Source organism: Salvelinus namaycush, chromosome 2 (genome assembly GCF_016432855.1).
Source record: "Salvelinus namaycush isolate Seneca chromosome 2, SaNama_1.0, whole genome shotgun sequence".
Lineage (NCBI taxonomy): Eukaryota > Metazoa > Chordata > Actinopteri > Salmoniformes > Salmonidae > Salvelinus > Salvelinus namaycush.
In genome coordinates this window covers 55,149,575-55,165,302 of record NC_052308.1, presented here as the reverse complement: position 1 = coordinate 55,165,302, position 15,728 = coordinate 55,149,575, and the positions used below count along the sequence as shown (strand labels likewise).

Genomic DNA, 15,728 nt, shown 5'->3' with positions numbered 1-15,728 from the left:
GAGGCAGGATACTTGTCCACATGATTAAGCATGTATTTAATGTTGCAAAAATGACATTAATTAATTTTCGACCAATTTGCTTGGTAGGGCAGTATATTTCCAGCAGATTTAATGTGTGCATGGAGTATGACATGGCATATAGAAAAAGACTACTCTTCACACACTGTTAATGGCAGTGTTAATATAACAACCGTTTTAAGCCCTATTTGTCAAAAACTGCTCTGTGTTTGTCCATGCCAGGCCCAAGCTCGCTGCCACCGCATCGGCCAGAGTAAAGCAGTGAAGGTGTACAGACTGATCACTAGGAACTCCTATGAGAGGGAGATGTTTGACAAAGCCAGTCTGAAGCTGGGTCTAGACAAGGCCGTGCTGCAGGACATCAATCGAAAGGGCAGCCTCAATGGGGTGAGAGACTGTGTTATAACAGCCTGGTCCCAGATCTGTTTGTGCTGTCTTGCCAACTCCTATTGTCATTCATCCTCATGCCAGCACAAACTGATCTAGGACCAGGTTAAACTATAAAGGATTTTGATGTTTGATGTCAGGGTTTTCTTTGTATAAAGATTGGGTTGTCTACCACCTTCATGTAGTAGTAATCTTTGACATTTGTATGGTCATCCACACTCAGCACGGCAGTCCCTTAACGCTTTTGTTGCCTGTTTTGCAGTACAACACAAACAGTTGTCAGTGGACATGCTAAACATGTTCCTTTGGACTATCCTGGTTTAGTACCCCTCCACCCGTTCATCAAACTTTCACTACCCGTGCCAGCAGAAGACGGCTTTGTGATTTTCCACATCCCTACCGAAATATTCCAATAAACACATATTTCTAGATCTCTCAGCTGTTTCTGATTCCTAAGGATCCCTTATCTAATTCAGGAAATAAATTCAAATGGAATTGACTTCAACCTTGATCTGTAATTGGGTCCAGCTGATCTGGGATCTGTTGCTATGGCTTCCTAACTAATGGGGGGCATGGTGTCCCAAAGATGCAGCAGATGACCAAGATTGAGGTGGAGGACCTGCTGAGGAAGGGGGCATATGGAGCGCTGATGGACGAGGAGGACGAGGGCTCCAAGTTCTGCGAGGAGGACATCGACCAGATCCTGCAGCGCCGCACACAAACTATCACCATTGAGACAGAGGGCAAGGGCTCCACCTTCGCCAAGGTAAACCCTGACCCTTATACCCTGACCTCTAACCCCTGACCCTAATATTCAAACCATCACCATCGAGAGAGAGAGGGCAAGGGCTCCAACTTTGCCAAGGTAAGACCATGACCCTTATATTCCTAACCTCTAACTCCTGACCCTGATACCCAGACCATTACCATTCGGACAGAGGGCAAGGGCTCCACCTTCGCTAAGGTAAATCCCAACCTGTATACTCTTACCTCTAACCCCTGACTCTAATATCCAGACCATCACCATCCAGACAGAGAGCAAGGGCTCTACCTTCGCCAAGGTAATTCCTTATCCTTATACTCCTAACGCCTGACCTCTGATGTGTTTGACATGACCCTAATATCCAGACCATCACCATCCAGCCACTTTCGCCAAGGTAAATCCTGACCCTTATACCCTTGACCTCTGACCCATATCCAGACCACCACCATCCAGACAGAGGGCTCCACATTTGCCAGGGTAAACTCAATTGTAAAACTAACCATTACCCTTCAACCTAAATCTATAATCAGGTCCAAAAGTATTTGGACAGCGACACATTTGTTTTGGCTTTGTACTCCAGCACTTAGAATTTTAAATGATACCATGATACAATTAACCTATGAGGTTAAAGTGCAGACTATCAGCTATAACTTGAGGGCATTTTCATCCACATTGGGTCAACTGTTGAGAAATTACAGCACTTTTTGTATATAGTCCCACCATTTTAGGGAACCAAAAGTTTTCGGATAAATTCACTTGTGTATTAAAGTAGTCAAAAGTTTAGTATTTGGTCCCATATTCCTAGCACGCATTGACTACATAATGCTTGTGACTCTACAAACTTTTTGGATACATTTGCAGTTTGTTTTGGTTGTGTTTCAGATTATTTTGTGGCCAATACAAATTAATGGTAAATAACGTATTGTCATTTGAGTCACTTATTGTAATAAGAATAGAATAGAATGTTGCCTCCCGAGTGGCGCAGCGGTCTAACACGGAACCCAAACTGGCTGCGCGCATGCGCCGTCGTGCCTAACTTTATTTTGTCCCCCCAAACCAAACACGATCTCGACATGCAGGTTAAAATATCAAAACAAACTCTGAACCAATTACATTAATTTGGGGACAGGTCGAAAAGCATTAAACCTTCATGGCAATTTAGCTAGCTAGCTAGCTTGCACTTGCTAGCTAATTTGTCCTATTTAGCTAGCTTGCTGTCGCTAGCTAATATGTCCTGGGACATAAACATTGAGTTGTTATTTTACCTGAAATGCACAAGGTCCTCTACTCCCACAATTCATTCACACATAAAACGGTCAACCGAATTGTTTCTAGTCATCTCTCCTCCAAGGCTTTTTCTTCTCTTGACTTTATATTGCGATTGGCAACTTAGGTGCATTACTGCCACCGACCTCGTTCGTCTTTGACTCACCCACGTGGGTATAACCAATGAGTTGATGGCACGTGGGTACCTGCTTCTTTAAACCAATGAGGAGATGGGAGAGGCAGGACTTGCAGCGCGATCTGCGTCAGAAATAGAACTGACTATTTCTCGTGCAGTGTGGATGCAATAATTGAATAATATAGATTTCTAAATGTATTTTGCAACGCTCGCACATGCGACGAGAGCGGTGTAGTCAGCCTGTAAGGTACTGCATTGCAGTGCTTGAGGCGTCACTACAGACCCGGGTTCGATCCCAGGCTGTGTTGCAGCCGGCCGCGACTGGGAGACCCATGAGGCAGCGCACAATTGGTCCAGCGTCGTCTGGGTTAGGGAAGGGTTTGCTGGGATGTCCTTGTCCCATCACGCTCTAGCGACTCCTTATGGCGGGCCGGGCGCATGCACGCTGACTTCGGTTGCCAGCTGTACGGTGTTTCCTCCGACACATTGGTGCAACTGGCTTCCGGGTTAAGCAAGCAGTGTGTCAAGAAGCAGCACGGCTTGGCAGGGTCATGTTTTAGAGGACGAAAGGCTCTCGATCTTCGCCTCCCCCGAGTCCGTACGGGAGTTGCAGCGATGGGACAAGACTGTAACTACCAATTGGATAAAATGAATTTGGGGAGAAAAAAGGGTAGAAAGTAAAAAAGAAAATACAAATAAGGAATATGTTTCTAAACACTTCTACATTAATCTGGTTTCTACCATGATTACGTATAATCATGAATGAACCGTGAATAATGATGAGTGCTAAAGTTAGAGGCATAAATATCATAGACCCCAAAAATGCTAACCTCCCCTGTTATTGGTAATGTTGAGAGGTTTCAAGTTTTTAATGACACATGCACAAGTACAGTGAAATGGCTTTCTTGCAAACTCAAAACCCAATAATGCAATAATAAATAACAATGTAATACTAGAAAAAACACACGAGAAATAGGAATAAATATGAAGAACACAATAAGTAAGCATACTATATACAGGGTCAGTTCCAATACCATATTTACAATGTGCAGGGATACTGTAGTGATGGAGGTAGATACAGTATGTATAGGGTAAGGTGACTAGGCAACAGGGTATAAGATAAACAGAGTAGCAGCAGCTTGTATGTGAGTTGGTGTGCGTTTGTGTAGAGTCAGTATATTAGCATGTCTTGGGGTGTATGGTCTTTGTGCCTCTAAATGTTTCACTCATCATTATTCACTATTCATTCATGATTATCCGTATAATGAATATGGGACCAAATACTACACACTTGACTACTTTAATACACATAAAGTGAATTTGTCCAAATCCTTTTGGTTCCCTAAAATGTATTTACATAAAGCGCTGTAATTTCAAAACGGTTCACCCGATATGGACAGTCTGCACTTTAACCTAATAGTCATTGTATCATTTCAAATCTAAAGTGCTGGAGTACAGAGCCTAAACAACATGAAGGGTTTCACTGTCCAAAAACCTCACTTACACATCTTGTGCTCAACTACAATGAGGAAATTAAAGTTTGAGTGTCAAGGGCTCCACCTTTGCCAAACCCTACCCCTACATTATATCTTAAACTCTAATCCTTACATGCAGACCAGACCGGACGCGTCACGTGCACGAGCGGTTGCAAAATAAATGTACACATACATGTTATTCAATCATTGCACCAAAAACTTTTACCCGTTTATCTGTGGATTTCAGGTAAAATAACAACCCAGTGTTTATATTCCAGGACAAATTAGCTATCAACAGCAAGCTAGCTAGCTAAATTGCCATAAATGTTTAATGCTTTTCGACCAGTCCCCAAGTTAATATAATTGGTTCAGAGTTTGTTTTGACATTTCAACCTGCATGTCCTGATCGTGTCTGGTGTGGGTGGACAAAATCAACTTGCGTGCGGTCTGGTCAGCATGTTAGGCTGTAGTATAGAACTATTGGAAGAATTCCATAAGTTTCAGTTTCCTATCTTTTACCAATGTCAGATTTCACACCTTATCAGCTTTCTCAGCACATCCCAGTGTATGTTACTTGCATGGATCCAGTCCAGTTGATGCCTGCGTGTGTGTGTGCATGCTTTTGTTTTCCTTTTCATTTCCAGGCCAGCTTTGTGTCTTCTGGAAACAGAACTGATATTTCCCTGGACGATCCCAACTTCTGGCAGAAATGGGCCAAAATAGCAGAGCTGGAGATTGATTCCAAAGCAGAGAAGGTAAGAGGGGAGGGGAGGGAAGGAAAGGGTGGGGAACTAGGGAAGGGCGCTGTGGGACGACTGGTGATCCCCGACTAGTGTGTAGCCACTGCCTGGTGTTGGAGGGGCTACAGAAAAAGCTTGCCGCCGCAGATCAAAAGAGCCACTCAGAATGCGGGTTGGAAAAGAAAGCGGAATAGGCCTCGCGAAACGGTTTAAATATCTGGCACTCATCAACCTGCCGAACAGATGGGTTGCATTAATGAGATAAAAAAAAACAGCATGCGAAGCAGAGGGAGGAGGAGAGGGTGCAGTTGAATGAATTGTGTGTGTATGGTGTGTATTAGAGCTTGCTATGTGTATATAGTGTGTTAGTGTGCTGCGTATGCATTTTGTGTGAGTTGTGTGTATACTGTACTGTATATGGTGTGTACTGTATATTTGTAATGTGAGTTTTTTTGGCCTGTGTATGCGTGTGTTGTCTGTTAGCCGTGTGAGTGTACACATCTTATGTCTTTACTTCAAATATATTTGTTTGAAGACTACATGGCATGTGTTTGGGTCATGTGTATTGTGCTGTATACTGTGTGGCCGTCCTATGCATGGGTGCCTACGTGGTTGCAAAGGGCATCCGTGTCTTAACAGGTCGATTTGCCAAGGCAAGAAACTCTGAGCGCAGCCCTATCCAGATATCTGGCAGTGGCTTCTAATTTCAATTCAATTTTCACAGAACCGCTTGTTGCAATTTCGATGAGGCTCTCTTGTTCAGATATCAGTAAGTGGACTGGAGGCAGGGCGTGAAAGCTCTAACAAATCCAGTTGTTTGTGTCGTCCGTTTCCTGCGTAATTGCGCACCCAGCTCACTCAGGTGCTTCGCTATATCACATTTGACATTGTCCGTAAGCTTGAGTTAATTTGCACACAAAAAATCATACAATGGTGGAAAGACGTGTGTGTTGTCCTTGTTAATGCAGACAGAAAAGAGCTCAGAATTCTTAATCATAGCCTCAATTTTGTCCCGCACATTGAAAATAGTTGCGGAGAGTCCCTATAATCATAGATTCAGATCATTCAGGAGAGAAAAAACATCACCCAGATAGGACAGTCGTGTGAGGAACTCGTCATCATGGAAGCGGTCAGACAAGTGAAAATTATGGTCAGTAAAGAAAACTAAGCTTGTCTCTCAATTAAAAAAAAAAAAAAAATGTCTCAATACTTTGCCCCTTGATAACCAGAGCACTTCTGTATGTTGTAAAAGCGTTACATGGTCACTACCCATATCATTGCATAATGCAGAAAATACACGAGACTTCAGGGGCCTTGCTTTAACAAAGTTAACAATTTTCACTGTAGTGTCCAAAACGTCTTTCAAGCTGTCAGGCATTCCCTTGGCAGCAAGAGCCTCGGTGGATGCTGCAGTGTACCCAAGTGGCATCGGGAGCAACTGCTTGCACGCGCGTTACCACTCCACTTTGTCTCCCTGTCATGGCTTTTGCTCCATCAGTACAGATACCAACACATCTTGATCACCAAAGTCCATTTGATGTCACAAAGCTGTACAGTACTTTAAAAATATCCACTCATGTTGTCTTGGTTTCCAGTGGTTTGCAGAAGAGGATGTCTTCCTTAATTGACCCCCCATAGACGTAATGGACATACCAGGAGCTGTGCCAGGCCCGCCACGTCTGTTGACTCATCCAGCTGTAATGCATATAATTCACTGGCTTGTATGAGAAGCAGTAATTGTTTCAAAACATGTCCTGCCATTTGACTGATGCATTGTGAAACAGTGTTGTTTGATGAAGACGTTGTCTGTAGAATTATTTGGGCCTTTTCCCCCAGCATTGTCCCATCCATATCCGTGGTAGCAGGAAGAATTAAGTCCTCCACAATAGCATGGGGCTTGCCTGTCCTAGCCACTCGGTAGCTCACCATATAAGACGCTTCTAGCCCCTTCTTATTAATGGTATCTGTTGCTTTTATACATGGCTTACTACTCAAAAGTTGTCTTTATTCTCGCTCAAAAAACTCCCGTGGCCTATTTTTCAAATTGTCATGTTTTGTTTCTAAATATCTGCGCAAGAGTGAAGGTTTCCCGCGAGAGAGTAACGGTTAATGTGATTGGATGTTAATTATGTGACTAGGCTACCTGTATTTGACACTGTTGTTATTTCGCTGAACACTAGATGGTTTAATTTTATTTTTGGCAGTGAAACGAGGCTACTCGGGCGAGAAAAAAACCTCACCCAAATGTATAGCCCAATTGGAAAATATAAATGTACTGTTTGAATTTTTTATTTTTTAAAAAGTGTGAATCACATTTTTTGGCGTACCTCCGGGGTACCCCAGTTTGGGAATACCTGACCTAGATTAACAGTGTGTCCATAAATCAATCAAATTAATTTATATAGCCTTTTTTACATCAGCGGTTGTCAGCGCTTATATAGAAACTGAGCCTAAAACCCCAAAGCAATGCAGATGTAGAAGCATAGTGGCTAGGATAAACTCCCTAGAAAGGCAGGAACCTAGGAAGAAACCTAGAGAGGAATCAGGCTTGAGGGGTGGCAAGTCCTCTTCTGGCTGTGCCGGGTGGAGATTATAAGAATACATGGCCATTAAGGCCAGATCGTTCTTCAAGATGTTCAAACATTCAAACAACATTCAAATAATCATCACAGTGGTGACCAATCAGGATCTGAATATGACTGCACATCACATAATATTTTAACGCATTCATACATTTTTTACGTAGTTATTACACATTGATTACACTATCGCTCGTATTTCATGTCACAACAATTCATCGATACTTATGCTATGATGCTGGTAAAGTTGTCACGCGCACATACAGTGCTGGTCATAAAAAAAAGCTAGCTAGCTCATGGATGAAAAACAATGTTCTTCCCCAAAAACATGCAAAACGACAATCTGTTTCAGTAGCTATAGGCATCTAAAATAACCCTAATTCATAAGACAGTTCTTATTTGATTAATGGTGGTCGGACCAATTATGTGAAGCTAGCCACAATAAAGATTAGCCACAATAGTGGACTTTGCTGTTAGCCTTCAAAATAAAGGTATGGCATAATCCTACTATTTGTATTCATTTGCATCACTGTCAATGACATACTTTTATTTTGAAGGCGAACTGCCTAATCGTTATTGTGGCTAGCTTCACAACCCTGTCTGGTCGGGCCTTACTAGCCAGATGAAGCTAGCTGGCTGCTTATAACGTTAGTTTTGGGCAACAAGGTTAAGTAGCTGGCTAGCTATTTATTTTCATGAACTGAAGTTCAATTTCAATAGGCGAACAACAAGTGGCAACCGAGCTAATACTTACTCACAAGGATTCCTAAATCATTGCTAAGAATAATGAAGCTAAAGCTAAAGATGGCTACCCCAGAAGTTGCGGTCGAACAAATGATGCTTTATTACCAACGCGGTATTGTAAACACATTGCTCGTGGCCGGTTTTTGCTTGTTTGCAGACTTTTTTGTACAGCTTTGACAGTGCTACTGTATCTTTTTTGAAATGCAAAGACCCAAATGGCGTCCGTAGTATGTATGTCGTGAAGCTAATAGCAGTGATGCTATTACTGTGTAACTCCGGTAGGGCAACATCTGAAAAATAGCGCACTGGGTAGTGTGTAACGGTGCTCGACCAGTTGGCGAAAGCCAACATCACCCACGGCAGAGAACGGTTGATTGTCAAGGGCAATGAATTCCATTATCTTGGCTTTAATGGATTTCGCCTTTGAGTTGTCTCGCCGAAATGTCCTTCATCTTAAACTCGACATCGGGCCGGTACCGATGTTGGCATTTTTAGCTAATATCGTCAGATTTTATATGTTCACCGATTTTTATATTGTGCATCCCTAATACAAATATAGAACAAAACGCACATAACGACAAGAGAGACAACACAACACTACAAGACGACGACATAGCAAGGCAGCAACACATGACAACACAGCATGGTAGCAACACAACATGGTAGCAGCATTAAACATGGTACAAACATTATTGGGCACAGACAACAGCACAAAGGGCCAGAAGGTAGAGACAACAATACATCACGCAAAGCAGCCACAACTGTCAGTAAGAGTATCCATGATTGAGTCTTTGAATGAAGAGATGGAGTTAAAACTGTCCAGTTTGAGTGTTTGTTGCAGCTCATTCCAGTCGCTAGCTGCAGCGAACTGAAAGGACGAGCGACCCATGGATATGTGTGCTTTGGGGACCTTTAACAGAATGTGACTGGCAGAATGGGTGTTGTATGTGGAGGATGAGGGCTGCAGTAGATATCTCAGATAGGGGGGAGTGAGGCCTAAGAGAGTTTTGCGATGGGTATACAGAGATGACCAGTTTACAGAGGAGTATAGAGTGCAGTAATGTGTCCTATAAGGAGCATTGGTGGCAAATCTGATGGCAGAATGGTAAAGAACATCTAGCCGCTCGAGAGCACCCTTACCTGCCGATCTATAAATGATGTCTCCTTAATCTAGCATGTGTAGGATGGTCATCTGAATCAGGGTTCGTTTGGCAGCTGGGGTGAAAGAGGAGCAATAGAGGAAACCAAGTCTAGATGTAACTTTAGACTGCAGCTTTGATATGTGCTGAGAGAAGGACAGTGTACCGTCTAGCCATATTCCCAAGTACTTGCATGATGACTACCTCAAGCTCTAAACCCTCAGAGGTAGTAATAACACCTGTAGGGAGAGGGAAATTCTTCTTACCAAACCACATGACCTTTGTTTTGGAGGTGTTCAGAACAAGGTTAAGGATAGAGAAAGCTTGTTGGACACTAAGAAAGCTTTGTTGTAGAGCATTTAACACAAAATCCGGGGAGTATAAGACTATCATCTGCATATAAATGGATGAGAGCACTTCCTACTGCCTGCATTATGTTGTTGATGTAAATTAAGAAGAGCGTGGGGCCTAGGATCGAGTCTTGGGGTACCCCTTGGTGACAGGCAGTGGCTGAGATGGCAGATGTTCTGACTTTATATATTGCTCTCTTTGAGAGAGGTAGTTAGCAAACCAGGCCAAAGACCCCTCAGAGACACCAATACTCCTTAGCCGGCCCACAAGAATGTAATCGTCTACCGTATCAATAGCTTTGGCCAAGTCAATAAAAATAGCAGCACAACATTGCTTAGAATCAAGGGCAATGTAGACATCATTGAGGACCTGGTTGCAGTGACACATCCATAACCTGAGCGGAAATCAGATTGCGTACCAGAGAGAATGCTATAGACATCAAGAAAGCCACTCAGTTGATTATTGACAAGTTTTTCCAACACTTTTGATTACCAGGTCAAAATAGAAATAGGCCTATAACAGTTAGGATCAACCGTGGCTGCCTTCCAAGCAATTGGAACCTCCCCAAAAAGGGGAGAGAGGTTAAAAATGTCGGAGATAAGCTTGGCAATGATAGGGGCAGCAACCTTAAAGAAGAAAGGGTCTGAACCATCTGACCCAGATGTTTTTTTGGGGTCAAGTTTCAGGAGCTCCTTTAGCACCTCGGACTGCAGGGAGAAACTTTGTAGTGGGTCAGGGGAAAAAGAGGGAGAAGTATCGGGGATAGTCACATTAGAAGGGGTGGGAGATGAGTAAATGTTGGACGGGCAGGGAGGCATGGCTGAGTCAAATGAAGTGGTGATTAAAGAGCTCAGCCATGTGCTTCTTGTCAGTAACAATCACATCATCAACATTAAGAGACATCGGCAGCTGTGAGGAGGAGGGTTTATTCTCCAGGTCTTTAACCGTTTTCCAGAACTTCTTGGGGTTAGACCCACAGAGAGAGAACTGCTCCTTAAAGTAATTAACATTGGCCTTCCGGATAGCCTGAGTGCACTTATTTCTCATTTGCCTGAACGAGAGGCAGTCAGCCTGAGTATGCGTGTGCCGAGCCTTTCGCCAAATGCAATTCTTGAGGTGGAGTAACTCTGGAAGATCACGGTTGAACCAGGGGCTGAACCTGTTTTTAATTCAAATTTTTCTTATGGGGGCGTGTTTGTTAACAATACCACTGAAAATAACAAAAAAGAATGTCCAAGTGATTCTATACCATTTTACAGAGGCCAGTTCATGAAGGAAGGCTTGCGCATTAAAAGTTTTTTAGCAAGCTTCTATGACAAATCAGGACAGGTCGTTTCACTGAGCAGCCATTACGAACCCAGGCTGTAAAGCGGTGATCACCTAAGGTCATTACAGAAAACACCAGATTGATACCAATCAGGATTATTTGTGACGATAACATCGAGGCCTTTTCTGGGTGTTTGGAGTCACACCTTGTGAAATTGGTAATAATCTGAGAAAGGTTTAGGGAGTCCCGTTGCTTTAGGACTTGGTCAGGTGGTTTAAGCATGTTCCAGTTTAGGTCACATAGCAGGACAAATTCAGACTTAGTGTAACACGGAACCCAAACCGGCTGCGCGCGTGCACCATCGTGCATACATTTATTTTGTTCCCCTACACCAAACGCAATCACGAATTTGGGGACAGGTCAAAAAGCATTAAACCTTTATGGCAATTTAGCTAGCTAGCTTGCACTTGCTAGCACTTGCTAGCTAATTTGTCCTATTTAGCTAGCTTGCTGTTGCTGGGATATAAACATTGAGTTGTTATTTTACCTGAAATGCACAAGGTCATCTACTCTGACAATTAATTCACACATAAAACGGTCAACCGAATCGTTTCTAGTCATCTCTCCTCCTTTCAGGCTTTTTCTTCTTTGAACTTTCATAGTATTACCACGACGACCGACAACACAGTTTGTCTTTCAATCACCCACGTGGGTATAATCAATGAGGAGCTGGCACATGGGTATCTGCTTCTATAAACCAATGAGGAGATGGGAGAGGCAGGACTTGCAGCGCGATCTGCGTCACAAATAGATCTGACTACTATTTTAGCCCTTGGCAACGCAGATGCTCAAGGGCAGTGTGGGTGCAATAATTGAATAATATAGATTTCAAAATTATATTCTTCGCGAACGCGAGCGTTGAAAAATAGTGAGGGTGTTTGGGGCCAGGAGAGAGCTTAGGACAGGTAGGGTACAGGCCAGTGCTGATGAGGGACGATAGCACCCAGCAACAAAACACTCTTCCTTAACCACGTCTCAGTAATGACCAACACATCTGGATTGGAGCTGTGAACCCACACTTTCAATTGATCCATTTTAGGTAATAAGCTTCTAGTCTTAATGTGCAGAAACCCCAGGCTTTTACGAGAGCAGAAATCAGTGAAGTAGATATCAGAGCACAAGTCAGAATTGGGGCTAGCAACAGTAGATGGGCCAGGGTGTACATGCACATGTCCAGATATCATCAACAGTAATACAATCAAGGCACATCACAGGACAGACAGACAGACAGACAGACAGACAGACAGACAGACAGACAGACAGACAGACAGACAGACAGACAGACAGACAGACAGACAGACAGACAGAGAGAGAGACAGACAGACAGACAGACAGACAGAGAGAGAGAGAGACAGACAGACAGACAGACAGACAGACAGACAGAGAGAGAGAGAGAGAGAGGCCAGGTCAGACAGACAGAGAGAGAGAGAGAGAGAGAGGCCAGGTCAGACAGACAGAGAGAGAGAGAGAGAGAGAGGCCAGGTCAGACAGACAGAGAGAGAGAGAGAGAGAGAGGCCAGGTCAGACAGACAGAGAGAGAGAGAGAGAGGGGCCAGGTCAGACAGACAGAGAGAGAGAGAGAGAGGGGCCAGGTCAGACGGTGAACAGATTGGCAAATGGAATCCGTGCAACGGGAATAGGTGTCACACCGACTTGGGAGAAGCTTTTATTTCTGGAGGCAAGGTAGCATGACAGGTGAACAGGTCAGGGTTTCAAAGCCGCAGGTAGAACAGCAGAAACTAGGTGGGACGGGGACAGCCCGGAGTCGACAGGCCAGGTAATCCTGAGGCATGGTCCTAGGACGGGACTCCCGGGAGGGGAGAGAGTGAGAATACCTCAGATCAGACAGGACACCCAATAAGACCCAATAAGGAGAATTACACCAGACTGACCCTAGCACAAAGACTATTGCAGCATAGATACTGAGACGGGGGTCGGTCGGACTCTGTGGCCCTGTCCAAAGTTATCCCCGGACATGCCCAACCAGGCAGGATATAACCCCACTCACTTTGCCAAAGCACAGTCCCCACACCTGCAGAGAGAAAGCAACAGACCACTAACTTACTATCCTGAGACGAGGCAGAGTGTAGCCCACGAAAATCTCCCCCGCTGCACGAGCCCAAGGGGGGCACAAAACCGGACAGGAAGATCGCGACAGTGACTCAACCCACTCAGGTCGAGTATAGCCACAAAAGCCTGGCACGGCGTGATGCACCCCTCCTAGGGACGGCAATGGAGAGCGTGAGCAAGCCAGTGACTCAGCCCCTGTAATAGCGTCAGAGGCAGAGAATCCCAGTGGAGCAGAGACAGCAAGGGTGGTTCGTCAATCCAGTGCCTTGCCGTTCACCTTCGCACCCCTGTGCCAGACTACACTCAATTATAGTACCTACTGAAAAGATAAGTCTTCAGTAAAAATGTAACCCTTAGCCTACAATGGTTGCGCCACCGCAGAAATCCAGTTAACAATCCCCATCAAAATCAAAATGTAGTATATGTACGGTTGGATCAAATCGGCAAGATCGGTAGGAGCAAGCCCATGTAATGCTTTGTGGGTTAGCAGTAAAACCTTGAAATCAGCCCTAACCTTAACAGTAAGCCAGTGTAAATGCTAGCACTGGAGTAATATAATCAAATTTTGGGGGTTCTAGTCAAGATTCGAGCAGCCGTATTTAGCACTAGCTGAAGTTAATTTAGTGCTTTATCCAAGTTGCTGGAGGGTAGAGGATTGCAGTAGTCTAATATTGAAATGACAAACGCCTGGATCAGATTTTCTGTGTCATTTTTGGGGAAAAAGTTTCAGATTTTTGCAGCGTTACAAAGATGGGAAAAGGCTGCTCTTGAAATATGTTTTATACAGTTGAAGTCGGAAGTTTACGTACACTTAGGTTGGAGTCATTAAAACTCGTTTTTCAACCACTCCACCAATTTATTTTAACAAACTATAGTTTTGGCAAGTCGGTTAGGACATCTACTTTGTGCATGACACAAACAAGCCAGACTACGGTTTGCAACTGCACAAAGATCGTACTTTTTTAAAAGTTTTATTTGAGGCGACTGTACAATCATCGAGATTCATTGTCAGATCCGACAGCAGATCTCTTTGTTTCTTGGGACCTACAACTAGCATCTCTGTAGCAAGCCTGCAGTAAAGCCTACACCTGAACCTCTATCCCCCGTCTGTGACAGGAGAGCCTGGTGATTGACACGCCTCGTGTGAGGAAGCAGACACGCCACTACAACTCGTTCGAGGATGACGAGCTGATGGAGTTCTCAGAGCTGGACAGCGACTCAGAAGAGAGGCCCTGTCGCACACGCCGCCTCAGCGAGAGGAACAGACACTACCTCCGCGCAGAGTGCTTCCGTGTCGAGAAGAACCTGCTCATATTCGGGTCAGTTTTACCGCCTCATACATTTCTCAGTTATACTTTCAATAGCCTTTCTATTGTGCCATGCTGTAAAAATGATTGTGCCTTAATGTAAGTGCTCTCTGTACCTCAAATTGTACCTTAGTAAGCACTCTTACTAATTACTGCAGAGTTACATTGCACCAGTGTTTCCCAAACATCTCAAGTAACCCCCAATAAGTAACATTTATTTTATGTATTCCGGTGCTAGCACACCTGATTCAATTGGTCAACTAATGAAGGGCTTGGTGATTAATTGACAAATTAGTTGTGGAATACATCAAATATATAGCACTGGCTGGGGGTACTTGAGGAGAGGTTTGGGAATCACTGCAGTAGGCTACATTAGAGTACAGTATTTAGGTATTGTATTTAGGTACTGACTCTGACACTAGTGTGGTGTATCTGTCCTCATGCCACCCGCTTCATCTCTCTGCGTGTGCTCGCACAGCTGGGGTCGCTGGAAGGACATCCTGACCCACGGGCGCTTCAAGTGGCAACTGGCCGAATGCGACATTGAGGTGCTGTGCCGGTCGCTGCTGGTCTACTGCGTGCGCCACTACAAGGGCGATGACAAGATCAAGAGCTTTATCTGGGACCTCATCACACCCGCCAAGGATGGCCATAAACAGGACTTGCAGAACCACTCTGGTGAGAGACTCACTAACATCCCCTGATACAAGCTGCCATTCACTCATTCAGATTTGGAGTGGGGGAAAGAGGACAGGCAATATGGCTAGTTTTGTTAACAACACTCAAATGAATAATCAAGCTCTGAAAAGCAACTCGTAGTGCCAGAGTTTGGCATAATGGTCTAGAAAGCTGACTCCAGACCATGCATGGCACCCTACGATGGGGGTTTGAATCCACACTCAGTATCTTGTACTACATCTTGTATCTACTCCGTCTTCCCTTAGCATAAAAAAAAGAGCTATCCTCACCCTTGTCCGATGGTTTCCTATGGTCTCTAAATGACTGTAGCCATAGCTCCAACTCTGATCCCAAAGTCTGTGCTTTAATTTGGACTGTTGTGCAGTAAGGTGATTACTTGGTATCGTTTAAATCCAACCTTTCCACAAGCAGGTCTGTCGGCCCCAGTGCCCAGGGGACGCAAGGGTAAGAAATTAAAGAACCAGCTGAGTGTGCCCGAGATGAAGCATGCAGACTGGCTGGTCAACTGCAACCCAGAGGTGGTGCTGCATGACGACAGCTACAAAAAACACCTCAAACAGCACTGCAACAAGTGAGTCCCCCATTCATCACTTTCAGCTGTTGGTGAACAGTCATGTTCTCCTCTATGAGGAATGGGATTCCTAAAGCTTACAAAACCTACATAGTCTAGTTTTTTTTTATTATTATGATTTTAGGTGCTGAAGCCTGGGGAGTAAACGGCTAGATT

The 15,728-nt window shown here is 44.2% G+C and overlaps 1 protein-coding gene across 1 annotated transcript in view; it reads left to right on the top strand.

Annotated features, from left to right (window-relative positions):
* Nucleotides 1-15,728, top strand: part of chd6 (chromodomain helicase DNA binding protein 6) — a 122,838-nt gene that overhangs the window by 66,949 nt on the left and 40,161 nt on the right. The window contains exons 18-23 of the mRNA XM_038966077.1: nt 241-405; nt 992-1,171; nt 4,690-4,800; nt 14,112-14,314; nt 14,781-14,980; nt 15,413-15,572. Coding sequence (XP_038822005.1) covers nt 241-405; nt 992-1,171; nt 4,690-4,800; nt 14,112-14,314; nt 14,781-14,980; nt 15,413-15,572 — 1,019 coding nt within the window. The remainder of the gene's footprint in view (nt 1-240; nt 406-991; nt 1,172-4,689; nt 4,801-14,111; nt 14,315-14,780; nt 14,981-15,412; nt 15,573-15,728) is intronic.